This window comes from Macaca fascicularis, chromosome 3, assembly GCF_037993035.2.
Source record: "Macaca fascicularis isolate 582-1 chromosome 3, T2T-MFA8v1.1".
Lineage (NCBI taxonomy): Eukaryota > Metazoa > Chordata > Mammalia > Primates > Cercopithecidae > Macaca > Macaca fascicularis.
Window position 1 is genome coordinate 46,714,680 of NC_088377.1, and position 27,621 is coordinate 46,742,300.

General features: G+C 45.8%; 1 protein-coding gene across 3 annotated transcripts in view; it reads left to right on the forward strand.

Moving 5' to 3' along the window:
* The window catches only part of LMTK2 (lemur tyrosine kinase 2), a 111,206-nt gene that overhangs the window by 70,856 nt on the left and 12,729 nt on the right, over positions 1 to 27,621 (forward strand). For all 3 annotated transcript variants that reach the window (XM_045389466.2, XM_045389467.3, XM_065541679.2), the window contains 4 exons: positions 14,424 to 14,508; positions 17,183 to 17,304; positions 21,340 to 21,489; positions 22,227 to 25,185. In XM_045389466.2, coding sequence (XP_045245401.2) covers positions 14,424 to 14,508; positions 17,183 to 17,304; positions 21,340 to 21,489; positions 22,227 to 25,185 — 3,316 coding nt within the window. The remainder of the gene's footprint in view (positions 1 to 14,423; positions 14,509 to 17,182; positions 17,305 to 21,339; positions 21,490 to 22,226; positions 25,186 to 27,621) is intronic.

A 27,621-nucleotide genomic window follows, 5' to 3' on the forward strand; every position in this document is an offset into this window, starting at 1 on the left:
AGCACATTTCTGTGGCAACCTTCCAGGCCCCACTTGAATGACCGTAGTTCTTTGGAGCACGTTGTATTTTGTTCATATCATCGATGGTGATTTTCGTAATTAAAATACCAAAGGACTTGGAGTCCTATCTCAAATGATGAGTCTGTTCTGTGAACCCAAAAGGAGATTTCTGCTTACTCTTCTCTAGGCTTTTCAGCTGTGCTTTATGTTTAAAAACAACACAATACATTTAAAATTATTTCTTAGGTCTCCAGGAAAACCAGGCAGTATTTCTTTAATTGACTTTAAGTAAATCATTTAACTCTTAGTAATCCATTGGCCTAAAAAGGAACACCTGTGTGTCTTGACTTGAAGGGAGTGTATGAAGTATTCTATTTTTTTTAAATTTATGTATTATGTTTTTGAGACGGAGTCTCTCTCTCTTTTTTTTTTTTTTTTTTTTTGAGACAGAGTCTTGCTCTGTCACCCAGGCTGGAGCGCAGTGGCATGATCTTGGCTCACTGAAAGCTCCACCTCCCGGGTTCACGCCATTCTCCTGCCTCAGCTTCCCGAGTAGCTGGGACTATAGGCACCCACCACCACACCTGGCTAATTTTTTGTATTTTTAGTAGAGACAGGGTTTCGCTATGTTAGTGAGGATGGTCTCGAACTCTTGACCTCGTGATCCACCCGCCTCGGCCTCCCAAAGTGCTGGGATTACAGGCGTGAGCCACCACACCCAGCCGAGACAGAGTCTCTCTCTATCACCCAGGCTGGAGTGCAGTGGTGTGATCTCAGCTCACTATAACCTCCACCCCTGGGGTTCAAGTGATTCTCCTGCCTCAGCCTCCTGAGTAGCTGAAACTGTAGGCACATGCCACCAGACCTGGCTGATTTTTGTATTTTCAGTAGAGATGGGGTTTCACCATGTTGGCCAGGCTGGTCTCAAACTGCTGACCTCTGATGATCTGCCCACCTCGGCCCCCCAAAGTGCTGGGATTACAGGTGTGAGCCACCGTGCCTGGCTTGAAGTATTCTATTTTGTAAAAAGCAGATTTCACAGTAATATATTTGTAGTGTGATTCCATTTTTTTTTTTTTTAAGTATGAAAACACCTGGTTGTATTTCTAGAGGGGTGTGTGTATAAACAGGCATGGAAAAGTACTGTGCCTATCAGACTCTCAACATTACTTCAAGGGGGCAAGGAGGAAAATTATTAACCTTCTTCTTACACATTTATATCTTGTTTGGTTTACAATAGTACACAAATCATTCTGGTAAAGTTTTTTTTTTTTTTTTTTTTTTTTTTTAAAGACTCAAAAAGTTACCAGTTTCTTAAGACCCAAAGCAGAATCCCTTACATGAAACTTTATAAAGATTTCATAATGGAGAAAGCCTGTATTTAGTTTTTGATGTATTTTATAACAGTTTATTGTCTAGCATAGTTTATATTGTTAATATCTTACAAAATGCAGATAATTACTGATACTGGCTTAGGAATTCTTAAATTTTAGAGAAGGGGGTTTAATTTTAAAAGAGCATCATATTGGAATCAGCAATGTAAAATTATCAAAGACAGCTAGAATCTGTGTGTTTTTTAAATTGGCAAAGATGTCAGAGTAAATAGTATTTTCCTATGAGTTTCAAGTTAAAGTTTTACTTAATTTCAAATCTTGTGGACTTGAGAACAAGTAAAGATGATGAGTAAATCACATAGTTTGGGTTTTATTCAAGTTCTAAAACTCAGGTTAAAGAAAATCCTTGAGGCCGGGTGCGGTGGCTCACTCCTGTAATCCCAGCACTTTGGGAGGCTGAGGTGGGCGGATCACCAGGTCAGGAGATCGAGACCATCCTGGCTAACACAGTGAAACCCCATCTCTACTAAAACTACAAAAAATTAGGCGGGCGTGGTGGCGGGCGCCTGTAGTCCTAGCTACTCAGGAGGCTGAGGCAGGAGAATGGCATGAACCCGGGAGGCAGAGCTTGCAGTGAGCCGAGATCGTGCCACTGCACTCCAGCCTGGGTGACAGAGCGAGACTCCGTCTCAAAAAAAAAAGAAAAGAAAATCCTTGAAGCCATTGACAGCTGTTTCATTTTGTTGTTAAAAAAAAAAAAAAAAAAGGCCGGGCGCGGTGGCTCAAGCCTGTAATCCCAGCACTTTGGGAGGCCGAGACGGGCGGATCACGAGGTCAGGAGATCGAGACCATCCTGGCTAACACGGTGAAACCCCGTCTCTACTAAAAATACAAAAAAAAACTAGCCGGGCGAGGTGGCGGGCGTCTGTAGTCCCAGCTACTTGGGAGGCTGAGGCAGGAGAATGGCGTGAACCCGGGAGGTGGAGCTTGCAGTGAGCTGAGATCCGGCCACTGCACTCCAGCCTGGGTGACAGAGCAAGACTCCGTCTCAAAAAAAAAAAAAAAAAAAAAGCAATCATATCTATATTAAATTTCCGTTTGGGGCAAAGTTTTGTGTTTTAAGATCTTTTTTGTCAGCATATCATATAGTATATTTTTAAGTTGGAATTTAGAATATTTATTGGTTGACTTAAATTAGGACTTCCTCTGTTGGTTGAAGACAGAACAACCTACACGTCCAAGTAAAGTTCTTAACTCCGTTTGGAAACTAATCTAGTAAGGCACTCGTGGTGAAGTTGTATTTCTACCTATTCTTTAAGAAGAGCCTTAACCCGGAGTCTCAGGAGCCTGCGTCTCTGAAGTCGTGCATGTGACTTTTGGAAGGCCATGTAAACAGCAGGCGCTGCCAGCTTGCTGCTGTGCCATTCCACTCGCCTTGCTGGCCTGGAGCCCAGGACTTGCTGTCCCCTGCCTGCCAGTCTCCTGAGCAGCCTGTCCGTGAGATGCCACCAGGTCACTGTGATGAGCTGAGCCAGGGGGTTCCCACAGGCGGCCTGTCTCCTCGCAGCAGCTCATGGAGCTGGAGACCTGGAGTGGGTAGCCTCACGGAGTACCTGGGTGACCATTGTGTACAAAAGAGCCTCTGTAGGATTTGCCCGGTTGTAGCATTACAGTTACTTTCTGCTGAGCAACACTGGGGTTAGCGTGCAGTGAACTTCCCCTGCCTGCAGAGTTCAATGACAAGGTAAGAGGCAGAGAAATACATTTAAAATCCAGTGACAAGGTGAGAGGCAGAGAAATACATTTAAAATCCAGTGACAAGGTAAGAGACAGAGAAATACATTTAAAATCAAAGCAAAATGCACACCTGTTGCTCACTACCGCCCCAGCAGGAGAGTGGAAATGTGCGTTCTCGTTTGGCATGGTGTTTGCCGTGTTCCATGCATTTGCAGAACATTCCGTGAGGAGTGATTTGATCGTCAGGGCCACCCCAAGCAGCACGAGGCAGGTGCCATTATTAATGCCACTCACAGAGGAGAATACCGAGGCTCGGGGTGCTGAGCGGTTGGTCTGTCTCAGCCACTCATTTGATCATTTGATGAGCAGTTTGTACCCAGGCGCACACACCGTGTGTGGTCATTTCTGCAGGAGGAGGAAGAGTTACTTTTGTCTGGGAAGAGTCCAGGTCAGTTTTTGGAAGGAAGTGGCGTTTTAGTGATCCTTGAAGAATGGGCATCAGTTGGAGGCTGGAGAATGTTCAGAATTGCTGGAGAAGGGAGTAGCAAGATGATGTATGTGGTAGGAGGAAGAGAAGGAAAGGGAGTTTAGGGAAATGTCAGATAGTCCAGTGTAACTAGAACAGAAGACGCAGGAGAGAAGATAGTGGGAGATAAGAATAGAGACGCAGCTTGAAACCACATTACAGAGGGCCTGAGTGCCAGAATAAGGCCTTCAGGCTGTGTTCTGTAGGCAGTAGGATGGCATGCCCACAACTTTGTGTGTGCACGTGCATGCATGTTTAATCACTATTGCACTACAGCTTAGGCTGGTTTAGAAAGAGAAGACACTACCGAAAAGAGACCTGGACAGGAATTCATATGTGATGCATTTCCATGAAGGTTCCTTATTTCCTTTTCTACATGGAAGACTTGCTGAAGGCAGGTATTGGATCTTCCTGACCTTTATATCTCCCATGATGTATGTCACATAGAAATGAGGAAAGGCTTCAAGGGAAAGGAACCAGTTTGACTGCAGCTGCAACCCAAGCAGAGATGGAAAGACTGTAATCAGCTGAGTAGCTACACTGGGAGAGTGGTTAAAGAGCTTTCATTTAAAAAGGCTCTAGGTCCAGAGGGCTTCATGGGTGTCCTCTGTCTGACCTTTAGTGAACAGGTGGCTCCAGTGTATTTAAACTATTCCAGACCACAAAGAAGACGGAAATTTCTGTAATTCATATCATGAATCCAACACAACTTTAATGTAGCAAAAGATGGCGTAAAGAAATTTTTGGGCCGGGCGCGGTGGCTCAAGCCTGTAATCCCAGCACTTTGGGAGGCCGAGACGGGCGGATCATGAGATCAGGAGATTGAGACCATCCTGGCTAACACGGTGAAACCCGTCTCTACTAAAAAATACAAAAAAACTAGCCGGGCGAGATGGCGGGCACCTGTAGTCCCAGCTACTCGGGAGGCTGAGGCAGGAGAATGGCATGAACCCGGGAGGCGGAGCTTGCAGTGAGCTGAGATCCGGCCACTGTACTCCAGCCTGGGCGGCAGAGCGAGACTCTGTCTCAAAAAAAAAAAAAAAAAAAAGAAATTTTTGATGATTCTCATGAATGAACATAGACACAAATACTAGCAAACTGCATCCAGCAGTGTGTGAACAAAACAATTAAGACTGATTCTAGGACTCTAAGGGTAGATGTATATTATAAAAATATGTCTACATAATTCATTCCATTGACAGAATAAAAGAGGAGAAATACATTATAGCAATAGATTGTAGAAACATCATTTAGTATAATTCAGCAGCTATTCTGTGTTTACATAGACTATGTAAACATATTCTCCTCTGATGGGAAACCTTTCTTCCGATAGGAAAGGAAAGGTACAACTTAAATATCATATGGACTAAGACTCAAAACTTGACCAAAACTCAATAGCAATATCATGCTATTGCTAAATGGCAAAATAATAAAGCCCTTTCAATTTCAAACGAGGCAGAGATGCCCGCTGTTTATTTTACTTTCCAACATTTCGTTGGAGGTACTAGCAAATACAAACACAAACTATAAAATTATCAGTTTAGGCCGGGCGCGGTGGCTCAAGCCTGTAATCCCAGCACTTTGGGAGGCCGAGACGGGCGGATCACGAGGTCAGGAGATCGAGACCATCCTGGCTAACACGGTGAAACCCCGTCTCTACTAAAAAATACAAAAAACTAGCCGGGCGTGGTGGCGGCGCCTGTAGTCCCAGCTACTCGGGAGGCTGAGGCAGGAGAATGGCGGGAACCCGGGAGGCGGAGCTTGCAGTGAGCTGAGATCCGGCCACTGCACTCCAGCCTGGGCGGCAGAGCAAGACTCCGTCTCAAAAAAAAAAAAAAAAATTATCAGTTTAAAAATAATAGGCCCAAGAAATAAGGGGGAAAAAAAAAATAATAGGCCGGGCACAGTGGCTTACACCTGTAATCTCAGCACTTTGGGAGGCCGAGGTGGGTGGATTGCTTGAGGTCAGGAGTTCGAGACCAGCCTGGCCAACAGGGTGAAACCCCATCTCTACTAAAAATGCAAAAAAATTAGCCAGGCTTGGTGGCGCACGCCTGTAATCCCAGCTAGTCAGGAGGATGAGGCAGGAGAATTGCTTGAACCCAGGAGACAGAGGTTGCAGCGAGCTGAGATCGCGCCACTGCACTGCAGCCTGGGTGACAGAGTGAGACTCCGTCTCAATAATAATAATAATACTAGACTCCGTCTCAATAATAATAATAGTGAGACTCCGTCTCAATGATGATGATAAGGATAATAATAGTTTCCGTCTCAGTAATAATAGTTAAGATTTACCAAATGCTTCCCACATGCCAGCTACTTTACACCAACTCCTAGGCGGTAGTGCTGGTTTTCCTGTGTTACAGGTCAGGAGACACAGGCACAGACAGGTATACTGACTTGTTCAGGGTCATGCAGTGGGAAGCCATCAGAGCTGGGATTCAAAGCTGCACCCTCTGCCTCCGGATTTATACTCTTAACCACCGAACTACACCACACTTCTTCACTGGTGCCATGGTGGTGTATGTTTAGGAAAACCAAGAAGCTATGCTTTTAAAAAATAAGAATTCACAAAAGAACTTGTTGTGGCTTTTTATAAGACAGTATACATAAGTCAATAGTTTTTGTCTGTACAGGTATAATTATGTACCCAGCAGTGAAGGTGAATAAAAACCATTTTATTCTCAATAATGCCAAAATTATAAGTTATCTGGGTATATGTTATGTGAGAAAGACACAGGACTGTATGAAGAAAACTATGAGATCTTTTTGAAGAATGTAAAAGAACATGTGGACACACGGAAAGATGCACCATGGTTTATGGTGGGAGGCCACACAGAAATGCCGATTCACTCAAAGGATTCCCATTAGAATCTGAACAGGGTTTTATTTATTTTATTTATCTACTTATTTGTTGTTTTGAGACAGGGTCTCGCTCTGTCACCCAGGCTGGAGTGCAGTTGCGCAATCATGGTTCACTTGCTTGGCCTTGACTTCCCAGGCTCAAGCAATCCTCTCGTCTCAGCCTCCAAGGTAGCTGGGACTGTACATAGGCACCATCGGTGGCGGACCCCATTCTGGCTAGGTTGTTTTCCCTAGGGTATAATAAGAATTTCACACCCTGTGGAAGAATTTGTACCCAAATGCTAGCAGGTGCCTGAGATACACACAGCAAGCACTCAGTAAATGTACCATTGCCCAGCTAGCAAAGACTGACCTAATAAGCAGGGCAAACACTGTCAAAGCTCTAGTATAAAGTTGCCTCCTTGTGCTTTATCGGAATCCTCTGGGTTTAATCCTTTCCTGGTACGTCTCCATCCCATCTTAGGGTGTTAAGTGCAGAGTCCCTTTGGAAGCTTAAGTCTTTGTGGCTGCCAGAGTCACAATGGCCTGGTGAACAGAGTGAGGCTTTGGAGCTGAAGTTTTCATTCACCTCTCATCAGCTTTACCAGTATAAGCCTGGTTATTTCATCCTTTGGAGCTATATCTCTTCTATAAAATGGGGATCGTCTTTAAAGCCCTGGAGTGCTGTTGTCAAGATGCAGATAAAGTATGCCAAGCTGCTAGAAGAGTATTCAGTAACTTGCTGGTATTTTGCTTCCTGTCTGTGAACTCTTCTTATCAGGAATCCAGGTTACTCGGGAGGGCATAGGTAGTTCACATAATAGAGGTGTGGAGCACAGGCCACCCTGCCAGAGCCTTCTGAGAGCCGGGCGGGGCTGGTGCCACTGGCAGCCTCATCCCTGGACCTGTTTTTCAACTTGAAGGGAGAGTAGACTGGCTGTGTGTTTGCGTTTTCTGACAAAAGCAGCCATTGACGTTAAGAGTTCCCTCTGTTGTTAAGAAATGACACCTGTATGTTTTTCTTTAGCTTTGCACGTTATTGGGCTTCAAATAATATTTATTTTTACCAACCTTGACCCAAATTGTATCATTACTTTGCATCCGTATAGCACTTTTATGTTTTCAAAACATTTCATATATTCAATTTTACCCTTGCAACAGCCTTGTGAGTTAACCATTTCAAGTGCATCCTGTTGTTTTGTGAGGAAACTGAGGCTCCTCTGCTATGCACGTGACCAGCCCAGCATCACATGGTCTTGGAGCAGTGGAGCTGAGATGAGCTCCTGGCCTCCTGACTGCCCAGGGCTCCCTCCCACTGCACTGTGGAGCCTGGGCACTTGGGGAGGAGTCGGGGGCAGGACCCAGTCCTGCCACTGTTTGCTTCTTCACCACCTCTGGGTTTCAGGTCATGAGAAGCATTGCCTTTTCCCCTGGCAACACCAGTTGCTTGCTTTTGAGTTTTATAATGAGAGCCAAGGACCTTCTACAGGCGTAATTGTTCATCTTTTACCAAGCCTTCACATCTCAAGTATTCAAAGACCTATGTGGAACGTTCGTATGGAGAGAGAAGAGGAGGGAGGGAGTGGGACAGTCGCCTTGCCGCCCAGGAGGTGCCTGAGCTCGACATCTCCCAAGCTAGTCTCAGGCTGCTTCCCCCAGCCTAGCAGGACATGTGCTTGCCCTTGTTGGAATGCTGGCATCCAGCTCCTTGTTCTGGTCTCAGGAGGGAGATGTCGGGAAGGTTCACAGGGTCTGTTTATAGACCCTAGAGGCGGTCGTTGGTGGTGCCTAGTGACGGAGCCTCTTTTGGCAAAACCTGTATCTCTGCAGTCGCAGCTGTTGGCCCAATGAATAGAGCAGCCTTACTTAAAGCATTTTCACTTTTCTCTCCTCAAATGGCATGTTCCTCCTCCCTGTCTCCCTCCCTGCCTTCTTCCCTTGCTTAATTCCAAGAAAAGGGGACCACCTTTCTTCTTACAATTAAAAGATTCTATGTTGTTCATAACAGTGGAGTCACAGGTGTCCCAAGATTTTTCCCAGGCACTTCAGCAGGCCTGAAGGCTTCTGGATGGAGCGCAGAAAATCACTTGTAAGCACAAAGAGTGTGGCAAGTGATGTGATGCAGCTAACTGGAATTCACATTGAGGACCAGCTGCATGCTTGGAACGGCAGTTGCAAGTATCACTGCACCATCGTTGAGAGTTACTGATGGTGAAAGCGCAAACATATTACCGAACACTACCTTGCTAGCTTTGTGGCCCTGGCGAAGTCACTTCAATTCTCTGTTTCAGTGTCCGTTATTTGTTAATGAGGAAAATAATAGTACCCATCTCACAGGTTTGTTGTGAAGATTAAACACTTAGAGAAAATGTAAAATGCCTCTTGTGAAGTAAGGACTTTGTGAATATTAGCCATGATTATGTTATTGAATCAGTGTTATGTACCAAGCTGTTACCAAATTATATCAGTGTTAGCCGTTGCCATCATCATCTCCATTATCGCTATATTTCAGATGTGTGAACTTTGGAAATTAAAATCTTTGAAAATATGAATTTAATAGTTTAAGTTTTTGGTCTTTTGCCGTTCTGTAATGACATACATTTTGGACTATGGAAATTCAGCTTTGAAATCTTCAGTTTACAGCTTAAAACTATAAATTAGGCTTCCTTTTCTATTTTAATTTAATGGCTTTTTTATTCATATACCAGTTGGTGATTATAAAGACTCTTAAGGGTTAAAGCCAAAAGCCAGAAAACTTAATCTGTTGTCAGTATGGGAAGTTCCTTTAGAAAAAGTAGTTTTTGCTTGTCAAATTGTATGTTTTTGAAAATTAACTTTTTCTTAAAATAAATTATATAATTGTTCTAAGTAAGTCTTGAAATACGCTCTTTCCCTCCCTTGTGGAGAAGTAGAGTTTGGAAGACGTGAAAGTAATTTGGAAAGGGCCTGACTACAACGCTTGCGTATCTTTTAAAAAGGGAACAAATAAACGTTTTTAATAATGTGGATTATTTTTGGGTGCTTGAAGTTATAAATTCATTATAAATTCATTATAAAGTTATAAATTCACTATATATTTACTTAGACTCTTACTAGACTATTAAGTAATACAAGCTGAAAAAAAAAATTCAGGCAATTTTGCTAATAGCATTTTAGAGTTCTTTCCTAGTCACTCTGAAAATACAAGGAAACGCTCTTTCAGGTCGGGCCAGGCCCGGCCGGCTCCGCCAGCACCTGGCAGACTGAGGGAGAGAGAGACAGAAAGAGGAGGGGAGGAGGAGGAGGATTCAGGAAATAGGAGCTGGGAAGCCCTTCTGCGGAGCCCTTCTGCGCCACGGTGATATCAGTATCAAGATAGAAGTGTGGAATGGGAGAAAAATTCTCAAAGCCTGAAAGAAAATCTGGAGATGCTGTTTTTCCAGCAGCTCAGTTGAGGGAGAACTTACCTTGTCTCTGTTTCTTGATTCCTCTTCAATTTCTGTTTGCAAACCAAGACTTGGGTTTGGAGAACTCTATTGTACTGAGCCTAAGTCATTTTTTATCTATAACAAGAACATGCATTTTCACATGTCAGCTAGATTTGTGGACCAGTAAAGCTCTCCCCAAAGAGATGGGCTCTCACCCTGTCATCCAGGCTGGAATAGTGGCGCAATCATGGCCTATTGTAGCCTCCATCTCAAGGACTCAAGGCATCCTCCCTCCTAGGCCTCCCGAGTAGCTGGGATTACAGATATAGAAAAGCATATCCTAAAATTCATATGGAATCTGAAGGGACCTCAAATAGTCAATACAATACAGTCTTGAAACAGAAGAACAAAGCTACAAGACTCACCTTTTCTGATTTTAAAACTTACTACAAAGCTGCAGTAATCAAAACAGTGTTGTACTAGCATAAGGAAGACATATAGACCAATGAAATAGAAGAGAGAGCCCAGAAACAAAACCTCATATATATGGTCAAATGATTTTTTTCTTTTTTCTTTTCTTTTTTTCTTTTTTTTTTTTTTTGAGATGGGGCCTCACTCTGTTGCCAGGCTGGAGTGCTGTGGCACGATCTCAGCTCACTGCAACCTCCACCTCCCGAGTTTAAGAGATTCTCCTGCCTCAGCCTCCCCAGTAGCTAGGATTACAGGCACCTACCATCATGCCCAGCTAAGTTTTGTATTTTTAATAGAGACAGGGTTTCACCATGTTGACCAGGATGGTCTCGATCTCTTGACCTCGTGATCTGCCCGCCTTGGCCTCCCAAAGTGCTGGGATTACAGGTGTGAACCCCTGCACCCAGCCAGTCAAATGATTTTTTAACAAGAGTATCAGGACTATTCAATGGAGAAAGGATAGTCTTTTCAACAAACGCTGCTGGGAAAACGGGATATCCACATGCAAAAAAATGAAGTTGAACCCTTAACCAACACCATATACAAAAATTAACTCAAAGGGGATCAAAGACATAAATGTAAGACCCAAAAGTATAAAAGTCTTAGAAGAAAATAAGGAAAATACTTTATGACAGTGATTTATTCAGCAGTTATTTATTGGGTGTGACATCAGAGGCACAAGCAACAACAACAGTGAAGACTACATGAAAATTTTTAAACTTTGTTAATCAAAAGACACTATTAATAGGGTGAAAAGACAACCACAGAATGGAGAAAGTATTTGCAAATTACATATCTGAAAAGGGTTTTATAAAGCATATATGGAGAATTCCCACAACTCAGCAGCAAACAGCTTGATTGGAAAATGGATGAACAGGCCGGGCGCGGTGGCTCAAGCCTGTAATCCCAGCACTTTGGGAGGCCGAGACGGGCGGATCACGAGGTCAGGAGATCGAGACCATCCTGGCTAACATGGTGAAACCCCGTCTCTACTAAAAAAAAAATACAAAAACCTAGCCGGGCGAGGTGGCGGGCGCCTGTAGTCCCGGCTACTCGGGAGGCTAAGGCAGGAGAATGGCGTAAACCTGGGAGGCGGAGCTTGCAGTGAGCTGAGATCCAGCCACTGCACTCCAGCCTGGGCGACAGAGCGAGACTCCGTCTCAAAAAAAAAAAAAAAAAAGAAAGAAAATGGATGAACATTTCTCCAAAGAAAATATACAATGGCAATAGGTACACCAAAAGATGCCCAGCATCACTGATCATTAGGAAAATCCAAGTCAAAACCATAATGAAATGCCACCTTACATCCATTAGGATGGCTACTATCAACATCAAACAGTAATATGTTTTGGCGAGGACGTGGAAGAAATTGGAACCCTTGTGCACTGTTGGTGGGAAGGTAAAATGGTACAGTCACAGTGGGAAGCAGTATGGTGGCTCCTTATAAATACTGAAAATGGAATTTCCATATGATGCAGTGATGCCACTTCTGGGTGTATCCCCAAAATGGTTGAAAACAGGGTCTTAAAGAGATAATTTGTACCCCCATGTTCATACCAGCATTATTCACAACAGCTGAAATATGGAAGTGTAAGCTAAAAATAAAACTTTAAGCTTCCTAATTGTCTGAATGAACTCGTCGTCTCAGCCAAGGGCATCCCACAGTTCAGGACATGATGGGGAGGGGGCCATCAGGCATGCCGCATTATACTCTCCCATTGGCATTCAGGCACAGCTGACCAGCATTAACATTAAAACAGAGATCTTAGGGCTTTTTGTAGCAACAAGACACTATATTCCAGCCTGACCAAAGTAAAGCATCACATGACAGATAGCAGGCCCTGGAAGAAATTGAAGTATTTTGCCCCAAAATATATTCCTTTGACATATTTAAAAATGGCCGTGCAAAACTGTCTCTTACAGGCAAAATCTACGTTCTGTAGAAAATACCTTTCCCGGCCGGGCGCGGTGGCTCAAGCCTGTAATCCCAGCACTTTGGGAGGCCGAGGTGGGCGGATCACGAGGTCAGGAGATCGAGACCATCCTGGCTAACAAGGTGAAACCCTGTCTCTACTAAAAATACAAAAAACTAGCCGGGCGAGGTGGCGGGCGCCTGTAGTCCCAGCTACTCGGGAGGCTGAGCCAGGAGAATGGCGTAAACCCGGGAGGCGGAGCTTGCAGTGAGCTGAGATCCGGCCACTGCACTCCAGCCTGGGCGACAGAGCGAGACTCCGTCTCAAAAAAAAAAAAGAAAAAAGAAAATACCTTTCCCTTTCTAAGTCTTTTCTCCAATCCTGGAGAGAATTATCTGAGTCTTTCATCATTTTAAGTCTCATAAGAAATATTTACAATCTATTCTTTCTGAAGCCTGCTGTCTGGAGTCTTCATCTGCATAATACGAACCATGGTCTCTACAACCCCTTATCTTAACCCAGACACTCCCTTATATGGGATTTCAGGTATTTATTTTTTATTTATTTTTATTTTTTATTTTTTGAGCACCCAGGCTGGATTTCAGTCGTGCGATCTCGGCTTATTGCAGCCTCCACCTCTGGAATTCACACGATTCTCGTGCCTCAGCCTCCTGAGTAGCTGGGATTACAGGCATGCACTACCATGCCTGGCTAATTTTTTGTATTTTTAGTAGAGATGGGATTTCACTATGTTGGCCAGGCTGGTCTTGAACTTATGACCTCAAGTGTTCCACCTGCCTCGGCCTCCCAGAGTATTGGGATTACAAGTGTGATCCACCATGATCCAGCCTCACTCCAGCTTTTTGTATTTTCAGTAGAGACAGGATTTTGCCATGTTGGCCAGGCTGGTCTTGAACTCCTGGCCTCAAGTGATCTGCCTGCCTTAGCCTCCCAAGATGCTGGGATTACAAGCATGAACCACCTTGCCCGACTGGGTTTCTGGTCTTTAGGTGAACTCTTTTGACAAGTTGCCAATCAGAAAATCTGAGTCCACCTCTTAGCAGTGGTGAATCTATGTGGGTCTGCTACAACTTGATTGTTGCCTCCTTGGAGGAAAGAGTTTCGCTGAGGGGCTGTAGTTGGTTTAAGGCAGAGGGAGAGACTGAGGCAAGTTTTAGAACAGGAGTGAGAATTTGTTAAAAAGTTTTAGAGCAGGAGTGAAAGGAAGCAGTACACTTGGAAGGGCCAAGCAGGTGACTTGCAAGATCCAGGTGCCCTGTTCGTCCCCTGACTTGGGGTTTTATACATTGTCATGGTTCTGGGGTTTGCTGAAGCTGTGCATCTGTTCACTTGAGCAGTTTTTCCCTTCCCTTTGAGCATTCCCGGTGGAAGCTTGTATAAGAGGCCACTTTGCTTCTTAGTGTGCCTGTTTGAGATCTTACTGAGAAGAGGGTAACACCAGCTCCGAGTGTTTTCTATTAGGAGACTGTCTTTTCCTGGTGCTGACTGTGACCACTTACCATTTTAGAGAGACAGTTTAACAACCACCTGACCATCACCTTATGGTCGCCTGACAGTCCTGGGGGCAATAGGGGGTGGGGGTGGGGGTGTGAGGGGGTGCGTTCCTGCCCTGTCCATATCTAACTACCTACTCTAACATACCTATGAGCTGGAAGCCTCCACTTCGAGTTTTTGAATTGTTCTGCCTTTCCTGACTGAACCACTGTATATCTCACATGTATTGAGTGATGTGTTATGTCTTCCTAAAATGTATAAAACTGAGCTGTAGCCTGACCACCTTGGACACATGTCGTCAGGACCTCCTGAGGCTGTGTCACAGGCATGGTCCTCAGCCTTGGCAAAATAAACTTCTAAACTGAATGAGAAGAAAAAAAGAAAATACAAGGAAACAAGCCGTAAATCTGGGTTTAATGCAGAACATGGTACAGATATGGTCAGTATTTAACCTGAGCTAATTACTTGCCAAAAATTGTGATCATCTTTATTATTTAAGTGATTGATGACATATATAATACTTCTATGAAAAAGAATTTTAAGACATTAATTATTAAGCAGAGAGCTCAATATACTTCCTCGGATCCCGAGAGAAAGCCCGTTTCTGTGGCATTTCCATACAGCACGATCCTGGTTGTTGATTCTTCTTGCCGTGTTCACTTCCCTCTGTTTTCAGTGATTTAGCCCTGCGGAATTGTTTTCTCACCTCCGACTTAAATGTGAAAGTGGGAGATTACGGAATAGGATTCAGCAGGTACAAGGTAAGCCAAAGGTTTAACTGTTTTCAGTCTGATTTAATTTGTATTGTGAAGTTGTAATGTCACCAGATGCCCCACTGTTATTTATAAGAATCTTGGTCTGAGGCTTTCTGGAGAGGGATTTGCAGCAGTCATTTTAATGGTGGTCTGGGCTTCTGGTGTGTGGCTTGTGTAAGTCTGCGGCTTTATGTCTGAGGTTTTGCGACAGCTTTCCAAAAGTTTGTTTAAAAAAATTTTTTTTGTTTTTTTTGAGACGGAGTCTCGCTCTGTCGCCCAGACTGGAGTGCAGTGGCGTGATCTCGGCTCACTGCAAGCTCTGCCTCCTGGGTTCACACCATTCTCCTGCCTCAGCCTCCCGAGCAGCTGGGATCACAGGCGCACGCCACCAAGCCCAGCTAATTTTTTGTGTTTTTAGTAGAGACGGGGTTTCTTTTTTTTTTTTTTTTTTTTTTTTGAGACAGAGTCTTGCTCAGTCGCCCGGGCTGGAGTGCATTGGCACGATCTCGGCTCACTGCAAGCTCTGCCTCCCGGGTTCACGCCATTCTCCTGCCTCAGCCTCCCGAGTAGCTGGGACTACAGGCGCCCACCACTACGCCCCACTAATTTTTTTTGTATTTTTAGTAGAGATGGGGTTTCACCATGTTGACCAGGATGGTCTCGATCCCCTGACCTCGTGATCTGCCCGTCTCGGCCTCTAAAAGTGCTGGGATTACAGGCATGAGCTACCGTGCCCGGCCAAGATGGGGTGTCACCATGTTAGCCGGGATGGTCTTTTTTTTTTTTTTTTTTTTTTTTTTTTTTTTTTGAGACGGAGTCTCGCTCTGTCGCCGGGCTGGAGTGCAGTGGCCGGACCTCAGCTCACTGCAAGCTCCGCCTCCCGGGTTCCCGCCATTCTCCTGCCTCAGCCTCCCAAGTAGCTGGGACCACAGGCGCCCGCCACCTCGCCCGGCTAGTTTTTTGTATTTTTAGTAGAGACGGGGTTTCACCGTATTAGCCAGGATGGTCTCGATCTCCTGACCTCGTGATCCGCCCGTCTCGGCCTCCCAAAGTGCTGGGATTACAGGCTTGAGCCACCGCGCCCGGCCGCCGGGATGGTCTTGATCTCCTGACCTTGTGATCTGCCTGCCTTGGCCTCTCAAAGTGCTGGGATTACAGGAGTGAGCCACCGCGCCCAGCCTAAAAATATTTATAAATGATGTAGTCTGATGGTGCATAATAAATTTTGGAGTGAACACATGAGCAACAGTAATTATTACCTATTAATGATAAAATATACATATCATATAAATGTTTCTCCATTACATGGTCAGTAAAATTTCAGCTCACATTCAGTAACCTGGGAATTTAGGTTTTTTTTTTAACTCTGTCACAAATATATCCTAAAGGAAAAAAGTGAAGAAGTCAATGAAGTTTCCATTTATGTGTGTTTGTGTAGCCCCAGTGAATGAGGTAGAGCGCTGTGGGGCAGAGAATGGGACTGTCCCAGCTCTGGGCTGTCAGGAGACCTCAGAGAAGCCACTTGACCTCCATTTTCTTTTCTTTTCTTTTTTTTTTTTTTTTAATGGAGTCTTGCTATATTGCCCAGGCTGTTCTCAAACTCCTGGGCTCAAGCAACTTGCCTGTCTCAGCCTCCCAGAGTACTAGGATTACAGGTGTGAGTCACCCCACCCAGCCTTGACCACCACTTTCTAAGCAGCAACATATGGATAAGATCTGTTCTATTTTTCGGAGTTCTTGTGAGGACCAAATGGGTAATATTTTCAAAGAATATTATGCAAATAGAAGTTGGTTATTTGTCTACATAGTAGCTCTAGTGTCTCAAGCACTTGTTAGATGCCAGGCACTTAGCAGCACCTGCCTGCATCCTGCATCATCTCTTTTTTTCTTTTTCTGAGATGGAGTCTCGCTCTGTCACCCAGGCTGGAGTACAGTGGCGTGATCTCGGCTCACTGAAACCTCCACCTCCTGGGTTCAAGCGATTCTCCTGCCTTAGCCTTCCGAGTAGTTGGGACTACAGGCTCCCTCCACCATGCCCGGCTGATTTTTGTATTTTTAGTAGAGATGGGGTTTCACCCTGTTGGCCAGGCTGGTCTCGAACTCCTGACCTTGTGATCCACCTGCCTCGGCCTTCCAAAGTGCTGAGATTACAGGCATGAGCCACTGCGCCTGGCCTACATCATCTCATTTAATCCTCACCACAAAGAGTGGGTTTTCCTCATTTCACTGATCCGGAAAACACTTCACAAAGTTGTTGCTTGCCTAGAATCCCATAGCTGTTAAATGGTAGAATGAGGACTTCAGATCCCTGTCAGAGTCTAAAGGCTGCAGTCTTACTAACTGGTTTCACTATTCAGCACATAAGGCCCAGTATATATTGTTTTAATGTTTTGCTCAAAGTCTATGTTATATGCATCAGACACAGCGTACTTTCCTTTTCCAGGAAAGATGACTTAGCAAGTGTTCATGGCTTGCAGATGAGCCCATGAAGCCCAGGAGGCTTCAGAGAAACTCCTTACCCACTTTCTGCCCAGAAAGTCGCTCTTCATGCCTGCTTTTTTTTCTGACCTGGTTTTTTTGGACTGGGTATATGTTTTCTGAGAATACCATGGATTTAAATTCTTGAACTCACCAAAAGTATAATTCTATTCAAAATTCTGTGTGCTTTCTAACAAAACAGGAGGATTATATTGAAACAGATGATAAAAAAGTTTTCCCTCTGCGATGGACTGCTCCAGAATTAGTAACCAGCTTTCAAGACAGACTGCTCACTGCAGATCAGACTAAGTATAGTAATATCTGGTATGTATTGGCTTACCGTTTTATTAGGCATTTCTTTAACAAAGTCCTAACTTCTTCCTCTTTGAGTACTTTCTTAAAGGAAAGTAGTTGTATAAGATGCAGGAACAAAAGAGTGCCTGATGGTGTGAAAATGACAGTTTAAGAAACATAATAGCAATTATCACAATTGTAGTGATGTAGTTAACGTTTCGAATACTGCCTCTGCTACCCATTTTCCTTTATAAAAGCAGGAACCAAGTCGTTTCATGTTCTGTGCCTCCCACAGGACCTGATATATAATAGATATTTAATACGTATTTATTGAAGTGAAAGAAAAAACTGAAAGGGGTGTGAACTGTCATGTTTATACTATGATTTATAGGAGTCTGTTTAACGGAAGCTAAGAAGATGCACCTAAAACTTTGACTAACAATTTCTGTCACAGCCTTCTTAATTTATAGCTATGTTGTATGTGCTGTTGTCCTGCTTTTTGATTTTTGGGGTTTTTTTCCCTCTTCTTGCCTTCTTTTGGATTTCTTTAAAACAATATTTTTTGCTTTTATTATTTTTTTCATTGACGAGTGTAATTGGACATATTTATGGGGTACAGTGATATATATATATATATATATATGTATTTTTTTTAGAGTCTCACTGTTGCCCTGGCTGGAGTACAGTGGTACAGTCTCGGCTCATGGCTCACTGCAATGTCCGCCTCCCTGGTTCAAGTAATTCTTGTGCCTCAGCCTCCCGAGTATTTGGGATTACCGATATGTACCACACCTGGCTAATTTTTGTATTTTTAGTAAAGATGGGGTTTCGCCATGCTGGCCAGGCTGGTCTCGAACTCCTGACCTCAGGTGATCCGCCTGCCTCGGCCTCCCAAAGTATTGGGATTACAGGTGTGAGCCACCGCACCTGGCCTAGTGTAATATTTTGATACCTATATACAGTGTGTGATGATCAAATCAGGGTAACTAGTATCCCCTTCACCTCAAGCGTGTCATTTTTTTTTGTTTTGGGGAACATTCAAAAGCTGCTCTTCTAGTTGTTTGAAAATATTCAAAAATTTGGCCGGGCGCGGTGGCTCAAGCCTGTAATCCCAGCACTTTGAGAGGCTGAGGTGGGTGGATCACGAGGTCAGGAGATCGAGACCATCCTGGCTAACACGGTGAAACCCTGTCTCTACTAAAAAAATACAAAAATCTAGCTGGGCGAGGTGGCGGGTGCCTGTAGTCCAAGCTACTCGGGAGACTGAGGCAGTAGAATGGCATAAACCTGGGAGGCAGAGTTTGCAGTGAGCTGAGATCTGGCCACTGCACTCCAGCCTGGGCGACAGAGCGAGAGTCCGTCTCAAAAAATAAAAATAAAAAAAAGAAAATATACAAAAATTTGTTGTTAATTATAGTCACCCTTCAGTGCTGCAGAACACTAGATCTTACTCCTTCTGTCCAGCTGAAATTTTGTGTTTGTTAGCCAGCCTCTCACTATTCCTCCCCTCCCTCCCCTTCCCAGCCTCAAGTAACCACTCTTCTACTCTCTACTACTATGAGATCAACCTTTTTAACTTCCACATGAGTGAGGAGGTTTTCTTCCTTTTTCTTTCTCCCTTGTGTATCTGCTCTACCTTGTGTATTGTGAGTTTGATACTTTTGTGTTTTTTCATGATGATGGTTATCCTCCTTTAGCTTCCAGATACAGGACTCCTGGACCATTTCTCTTAAGGCTGGTCTCATAGTGATGAATTCCCTCAGTTTCTGCTTGTCTGGGAAAGACTTTATTTCTCCATTCTTTATTTTAAAAAGTTGTTATTATATGTATTTACTTTTAGTAGAGATGAGGTCATGTTGTGTTGCCCAGTCCGGTCTTGAACCCCTGGCCTCAAGCGATCCTCACGTCTTAGTCTCCCAAAGTGCTGGGATTATAGGCATGAGCCATCGGGCCCAGCCCTCCTTCATTTCTGAAGCATATCTTTGCGGGGCATAGTGTTCTTAGCTGCCAATTTCAGTACTTTGAATGTACCATCCCATTCTCTCCTTTCCTCCTATGTGACTTAATGCTTTTCTCTGGCTGTTTTTAGAATTTTATCTTTATCTTTGTTTTTGACTTTTGACAGTTTGACCATAATGTGCCTCTGAAATGACCTTTTGGAGTTGATTGTATTTTGAGGGCCTTTGATTTTCCTGGATCTGGATGTCTATATCTCTCCCAAGACTTGGGACGTTTTTAGCTGTTCTTTCCTTATAGAGCCTTTCTCTGCCTTCTCCTAGCTCTTTTATTCCTGTAACTCCCATAATGTGTGTATTTGTTTGCTCTGTAGTCTCCCATACGCCCTGAAGCCTTTCTTCACTCCTTTTCATTCTTCTCTCTTTTTCCCTCTGAGTAATTGCAAACAACCTTTCTTCAAGTGGAGAGGTTCTTCTGCTTGAGTCTGTTGTTGAAGTTCTGTATTTCTTTTTATTTCATTTATTGAATTCTTCAGCTGGGCTTACTGCCTATGAGGACCGTAGGTGTGCACAGTGAGCAGTGTGAGGATGTAGGTGTGCACAGTGAGGTCCTCTTACTTGCCCTTACCTGGAAGAGAAAATTGCTCCTGGTTCCTGGCTGCCCCTTCCAGGGATGGGGTGGCGGAGGCCAGGCGTTTCCTTCCGCTCTCGCTGTGGCCGTCCTGAGTTTCCTGAGTCCCTGTTACTCCTTGGACGTGCTCTGGTGCTCTCCTTTAGTGATTTTTGTCAAAATGTAGTTGTTTCCTCGTTGTTTGGGGTGTGTCATGCAGGGTTGGCTGGACATCACAATCACTGGGGAGCTTTTTAAAAAGAGAGTTTTCTAGACCACTCCTGGATCTACCCACTCAGCATCCTTAGGGGTGGACCTGACTTACCAGTGTGTGTGTTCATGGCTTCCCAGAGGACACAGATGAGAGTCAGGTTCGGGAACATGGCAGTAAATAGGAGACACAAGTGCAGGACAGAGGCAGTGCGTGGTGGGGAGGAGATGCAGAGACTTCGTGGAGGAAACGAGAGGCAGCTCATCTGACCCAGGAAGCCAGCAGAGGCTGTTTCCATGGGGACAGAGCACCGGGGTGTGAGAGAGGGTTGGGCTGGGACTGAGAAGGGCTGTGGTGAGTCAGCCCTCAGGGCCTCTCCTGGCACACAGACAGCTGCCAGCGTGTTGGGGGATCCCTTCAGAATGGCAGCAAAACCCACGATACTGAGGAGTAACTCAAACCAAACTTGTGGGTCTCAGACATTGTCTTGCCCGTGTAAAGATTCCTTTTAGATGCTTTCTGGTGTTTACTACTGTTGTTAATAGGTGTATTTTTCTACCAAAAAAAAATCAGAATTCAGGGTATTTATCTTGTTTCCAGCCATTCTGCCAAATTTTTAGAACATGCTGATGGTCTTTCCAATAATTTGTTGAGTACTTAAAAGTTGATAGTCATCTCATCCACATAATTACACCTATTATCTCTGTTTTTTACATTTTTCGTTGGCCAAAATGTCTAGGGTAGTATTCAGTAGCAAATAGGAGGCATGGGCTTCCTCATTTTAACAGAAATACTTTTTTTTTTTTTTTTTTTTTTTTGGCGCTATTGTGCTGATTATTGGTTTGAGATTAAAGAACGATCTTGGCTGGTTGTGGTGGCTCACGCCTGTAATCTCAGCACTTTGGGAGGCCAAGGAGGGTGGATCACCTGAGGTCAGGAGTTTGAGAGCAGCCTGGCCAACATGGTGAAACCCTGTCTCTACTAAAATTACAAAAATTAGCAGGGCGTGATGTAATCCCAGTTACTTGGGAGACTGAGGCAGGAGAATCGCTTGAACCCGGGAGTCAGGGGTTGCAGTGAGTGGAGACCACACCATTGCACTCCAGCCTGGGTGACAGAGTGAGACTCTGTCTCAAAAAAACAAAACAAAACAAACAAAAGAACGATTGTATTACTAATCTTTTCAATACACACCTTGTCCTTAAAATTACTGGCTATATAACAAATGTGAGTGTTAAGAATTTAACATCTAAAAGGAGAGAGAAACAACCGTTTTCTTTTTCCAACAGGTCCCTGGGTGTGACACTTTGGGAGCTTTTTGACAATGCTGCACAGCCGTATTCAAACCTTTCCAACTTAGACGTCCTCAACCAAGTCATTAGAGAGAGAGAGACAAAGCTCCCGAAGCCCCAGCTGGAGCAGCCCTACTCTGATAGATGGTTGGTAGCCTCACGTTCCACCTGTTCTGTTTCATCTTCACTGTGAAGTGTCCCCAAAACACAAAATTTGTGGGCCAAATATTGTATTTCTTCATTTCCTCTTTCACGATGACCTCACCATGAGCTGAACTACTTAATGTGGTTGGCAGTGACAAAGGTGTAGAAATGTTTAGGGTGTTGACTTGGCTTTAGGGTCCTTGTAAAGTCTTTTCATATTGTTTATTTATTTATTTGTATTAAAAAAAAAAGAAAAAAAGTAGAGATGAGGTCTCACTATGTTGTCCAGGCTGTTCTCGAACTCCTGGCTCAAGTGATCCTCCTGCCTCAGCCTCCCATAGCCCCAGGATTACAAGCGTGAGCCAGAGTGCCTGGCCTCTTTTGATATTTTTAACTGATTCGGCCAGGCACAGTGGCTCATGCCTGTAATCCCAGCACTTTGGAAGGCCAAGGCAGGCAGATCACGAGGTCAGGAGTTCAAGACCAGCCTGGCCAACATGGTGAAACCCCGTCTGAACCAAAAATACAAAAATTAGCCAGTCGCGGTAGCAGGCGCCTGTAACCCCAGCTACTTGGGAGGCAGAGGCAAGAGAATTGCCTGAACCCAGGAGGTGGAGGTTGCAGTGAGCCGAGATCATGCCACTGCACTCCAGCCTGGGTGACAGAGCAAGACTCCGTCTCGAAAACAAAACAAAAAGATTCGTGATGGTTCCACTGATTGCTTGTCATGTGCTGCTCAGGTATGAAGTCTTACAGTTCTGTTGGCTGTCACCAGAAAAGAGACCCGCGGCAGAAGATGTGCACAGGCTGCTGACTTACCTGCGGCTGCAGAGCCAGCGGGACTCAGAGGTCGACTTTGAACAGCAGTGGAACGCTCTGAAGCCGAACACAAATAGCAGAGACTCCTCCAACAATGCTGCATTCCCAATTCTCGACCACTTTGCCAGGGACCGGCTGGGTCGTGAAATGGAGGAAGTCCTCACTGTGACCGAAACGAGCCAGGGCCTGAGCTTTGAGTATGTCTGGGAGGCCGCTAAGCACGACCACTTTGATGAGCGCAGCCGGGGCCACCTGGACGAAGCCTTGTCCTACACGAGCATCTTCTATCCAGTTGAAGTTTTTGAGAGTTCACTTTCAGATCCCGGGCCCGGAAAGCAAGATGACAGCAGCCAGGATATCCCCCTGAGGGCCCCTGGAGTGGTTCCTGTTTTTGATGCCCACAACCTTTCTGTTGGAAGTGACTATTATATCCAGTTAGAGGAAAAAAGTGGCAGTAACTTGGAGCTTGATTACCCGCCAGCGCTGCTCACAACTGACATGGATAATCCAGAAAGGACTGGCCCTGAACCACCCCAGCTCACGGCGCTCAGGAACGTTGAACTTGAGGAGTCCAGTACAGATGAGGACTTCTTCCAAAGCAGTACAGACCCCAAAGACTCTAGCTTACCGGGGGACTTACACGTGACCAGTGGCCCCGAGAGCCCTTTCAACAATATATTTAATGATCTGGACAAATCGGAAGATTTGCCCAGTCACCAGAAAATATTCAACTTGATGGAACTAAACGGAGTTCAAGCCGACTTTAAACCTGCCACTTTAAGTTCCAGTTTGGATAACCCCAAAGAGTCAGTCATAATGGGCCACTTTGAGAAAGAAAAGCCCCGTAAACTTTTTGACAGTGAGCCTCTCTGCCTATCAGATAATCTTATACACCAAGATAATTTTGATCCATTGAATGTTCAAGAATTGTCAGAAAACTTTTTATTTCTTCAAGAGAAAAACTTACTAAAAGGCTCATTGTCCAGCAAAGAACACATAAATGATCTTCAGACAGAACTTAAGAATGCTGGTTTTACCGAAGCTATGTTAGAAACGTCACGTAGAAACTCTTTAGATACTGAGCTTCAGTTTGTGGAAAATAAGCCAGGCTTGTCTTTGTTGCAGGAAAGCATAAGCACGAAGGGTGACGACACAGATGTCATGTTCACAGGTGACACTTTGAGCACCTCATTGCAGTCTTCCCCGGAAGTGCAGGTACCTCCTACCTCCCTCGAAACAGAAGAAACGCCCCATCGGGTATCCCCAGACTCACTCCCGACACAGGGAGAAACCCAGCCCACGTGTTTAGATGTTATTGTCCCGGAGGACTGTCTCTGCCAGGACCTCAGTCCAGATGCTGTGACTGTCCCGGTTGAAATTCTCTCGACCGATGCCAAAACCCGCAACATGGATGGCGGGTCCCAGGACTCTCCTGGCCAGGGTGAGGAGACCCTGCGACTCACCGAAAGTGACTCTGTTCCTGCTGATGACATCCTTGCCAGCAGGGTGAGTGTGGGGAGCAGTCTCCCGGAACTGGGACAGGAATTACACAATGAACCGTTTTTGGAAGACCATCCCAGTCATCGCCAGCTAGAGAAAAACTTGAAGGCTGTGGAGACTTTAAATCAGCTCAATTCTAAAGACACAGCGAAAGAAGCAGGCTTGGTGTCCGCCCTCTCCTCGGACTCAACCAGTCAGGACAGCCTCCTGGAAGACAGCTTGTCAGCGCCCTTCCCAGCCTCGGAGCCGTCCCTGGAAACCCCAGACTCCCTGGAGTCAGTGGACGTCCACGAAGCGCTGCTGGACTCTTTAGGATCTCACTCTCCTCAGAAACTCATGCCGCCTGATAAGCCGGCAGACAGCGGCTACGAAACAGAGAACTTGGAGTCTCCCGAGTGGACCTTGCATCCCGCCCCCGAGGGCACCTCAGACTCAGAACCAGCCACCGTAGGCGATGGTGGCCACAGCGGTCTGCCTTCCAACCCGGTCATTGTCATCTCAGATGCCGGCGATGGTCACAGAGGCACAGAAGTGACCCCTCAGACATTCACAGCTGGCTCCCAGGGTTCATACCGAGACTCTGCATACTTCTCAGACAATGACTCTGAGCCCGAGAAAAGGTCTGAGGAGGTCCCGGGAACCTCCCCATCCGCCTTGGTGTTGGTACAGGAGCAGCCCCTGCCCGAGCCTGTCCTCCCAGAGCAAAGTCCTGGTGCCCAGGATAGCTGCCTGGAAGCCAGAAAGAGCCAGCCAGATGAAAGCTGTCTGTCTGCTTTGCACAACTCCGGTGATCTGGAATTAAGAGCCACACCGGAGCCAGCACAGACTGATGTTCCCCAGCAGGTCCATCCCACGGAAGACGAGGCCAGCAGTCCCTGGAGTGTGCTGAACTCAGAACTTAGCAGTGGCAATGACTTCGAGACACAGGAAGATCGCCCCTGCACCCTTGCTTCCACGGGGACCAACACGAACGAACTCCTTGCCTACACCAGTTCTGCGGTGGACAAGTCCCTGTCCAGCCACTCCGAGGGCCCCAAGTTGAAGGAGCCGGACATCGAAGGAAAGTACCTGGGGAAACTTGGGGTGTCGGGGATGCTCGACTTCTCAGAGGACGGGATGGATGCGGACGAGGAGGACGAAAACAGCGACGACTCGGACGAGGACCTGCGGGCCTTTAACCTGCACAGCCTCAGCTCTGAGTCGGAGGACGAGACCGAGCACCCCGTGCCCGTCATCCTCAGCAACGAGGACGGGAGGCACCTGCGGAGTCTGTTGAAGCCCACGGCGGCCGGAGCCCCCGACCCGCTGCCTGAGGACTGGAAGAAGGAAAAGAAGGCAGTCACGTTTTTCAATGATGTCACAGTCTACCTGTTTGACCAGGTATCTGTTCCCTCTAAATCATTTTCTCTATATATCCATATAAGGATTCCAAAATGTGCTAGGAAATTGAGTGTGGTCTGTTTTCTAGTTGCCGTTTTGAGGCAGCAGATTGTGATTACTCATAAAAAGTCATTTGGGGTTGGTTACAGTTCTAAGAATATGCAGAAATGTCATTTGTGCAGGGAATTCGTATTAAATTAAGGGAAAGAGCAAATATTCTTCCTGGGTCTTCTACTGGAGTCTTCCTGAAATTAGTCACCCTTTACACACCAAATTTTTATTGTTTTGCTTTTTATTTTTCTTTTGAGACAGCCTTGCTCTGTGGTCCAGGCTGGAATGCAGTGGTGCGATTGCAGCTCACTGCAGCCTTGAACTCCTGGGCTCAAGCGATCCTCCCACCTCAGCCTCCATAATAGCTGGGCCCACAGGTGCATGCCACCATGGCTGGCTAAGGTTTTGTTATTGTTGTTTAATTTTTGTAGACACACGGTCTCGCTATGTTGCCCAGGCTGCTCTCAAACTCCTGGGCTCAAGCCATCCTCCCACCTCAGCCTCCCAAAGTTTTGGGATTACAGGCACGAGCCACTGCACTCAGCCTCCAATTTTTAAAGCCTGACAATTGGCAGTAGGACCTACCACTTGGGTGCAAGCCTGGAACCGTGGCTGGCATGCAACCCTGGAGACAGCTCAGGAGAGGGGCCGACCAGAAGCCCTGCGGTGGGTGCCTGGAGGGTGGGACACGCAGCAGGAGTGTCTGTGGTCCTTCTGCTCTGTCCCCTGACCTGTCCTCTTTCTCTGCTTTGGAGCAGGTGGCTTAGTGTGCACTGCAGAGTGGGCATGGATTTAGGCTCCTTTAAAAATGTAACAGCTTATAATTCAAGTATGCTTTAAAAAAAAAAAAGTCCTTTTCATACTATTCTTTGTAGCGCTTGAATTTGCTGCTTGAATCAGCTGGATTGTTGGGAGAGCTCAGTGGTGGGACATGAGAATGGGGTCCCCTCACCTTCTAGAAGGCGCAGGAGTCCTCGCCGTCTCCTTCACGTTGCTTGCCTTCCCTTTCGCCCCGTTCTGGGAACCCAGACCTTGGTCTCAGCCCCTGCGTGGCACCATCCCTCATGGGTCCATGGCTATGGCAGATCTGGGCACTGTTCCACCTCCTCCCCCGGGAGCTGCGTCTGTTGAATGTCACTTTATGCCTTGTTCCTCTGTGTTCTGTTCACTTTGGTTTTTATGATGTTTCTTTAAAAATCATTAAATCACCCGCATTTGAGCTATAGCATATACTGTGGGGAGGTGGATGTTTAAAAAATGAAAAGTAAGGCTGGGTGCAGTGGCTCATGCCTGTAATGCCAGCACTTTGGGAGACCAGGGTGGGTGGATCACCTGACATCGGGAATTCAAGACCAGCCTGGGCGACGTGGTGAAACCCCATCTCTATTAAAAATAACAAAAATTAGCCAGTCACGGTAGGCAAGACTGCAGTCCCAGCTGCTTGGGAGGCTGAGGCATGAGAATTGCTTGAACCTGGGAGGCAGAGGTTGCAGTGAGCCGGGATTGTACCACTGCACTCCAGCCTAGGTGACAGAGTGAGACCTTGTCTCAAAAAAAAAAAAAAAAAAAAAGAAAAGTAGCCTCCTGAGCTCAGCCTGACCTCTTGAGCCTGAATCTGTGAGAGGGGCCAAGAGGCCGCCTTTCTCTTTTCATTCCCCAGGTGGTTCCTAGGCAGATCTCGAACTCAGGAGCCTCTGAGCTCAGGGAGCCTGGGAAAACAAGCTGCCGTTTTCTAGTAAGAGTGGAAGGGAGAAGGGATCACCTGGCCCTTAGGGTTTGTGTTTTGTTTTCAATGCATCCACATAGCCCTTTCTTCCCCATCTCTGTGAACTGGGATTATCGCTGCATTTCTCCGTGGATGGGGTAACCTATAGGTGGGATGGAACTGTCAACTGTGCTCGGTGAGCAGTGCGGGTAGGAGCTAGGGAGCACGCTGTCCCCACTTCCTAAAAGCCTGGGGGTAGCTGGAGTAGTGAGAGGGACGTGGCCCCAGTGGAAGCAGCGTGCGGAGAAAGCTCCCTGGGGCCGCAGAGCGTGGGCCTCTTGCACAAGTCTGTGGAGGATGTTAAGTTTTTCTGGCTTTAGAAGACAGAGCAGAATTGCAAAAGATGAAGACTTGTGACAAGGGCACACTAGTTACGGGATGGAAGGTACAGAGATCAAATACTAGACATGCTTAATGGACGCGAGGCTTTGACAAGGAAGTTAGTGTCAGAGAGAGTCGGAAGGTGGGTCAGGGCCAGAAGAAAATGAGGAAAATCTTTCTGATGATCTGAAATTTGTTTGCTTATGCGTCTCTTGCAGCGTGCCTTGAAGCGACAGCCACCAAGCGTTCAGGCTGAGGATTGAGGGTTTCCTCCCGCTCCTGCTTTCGTTCTTAATGAG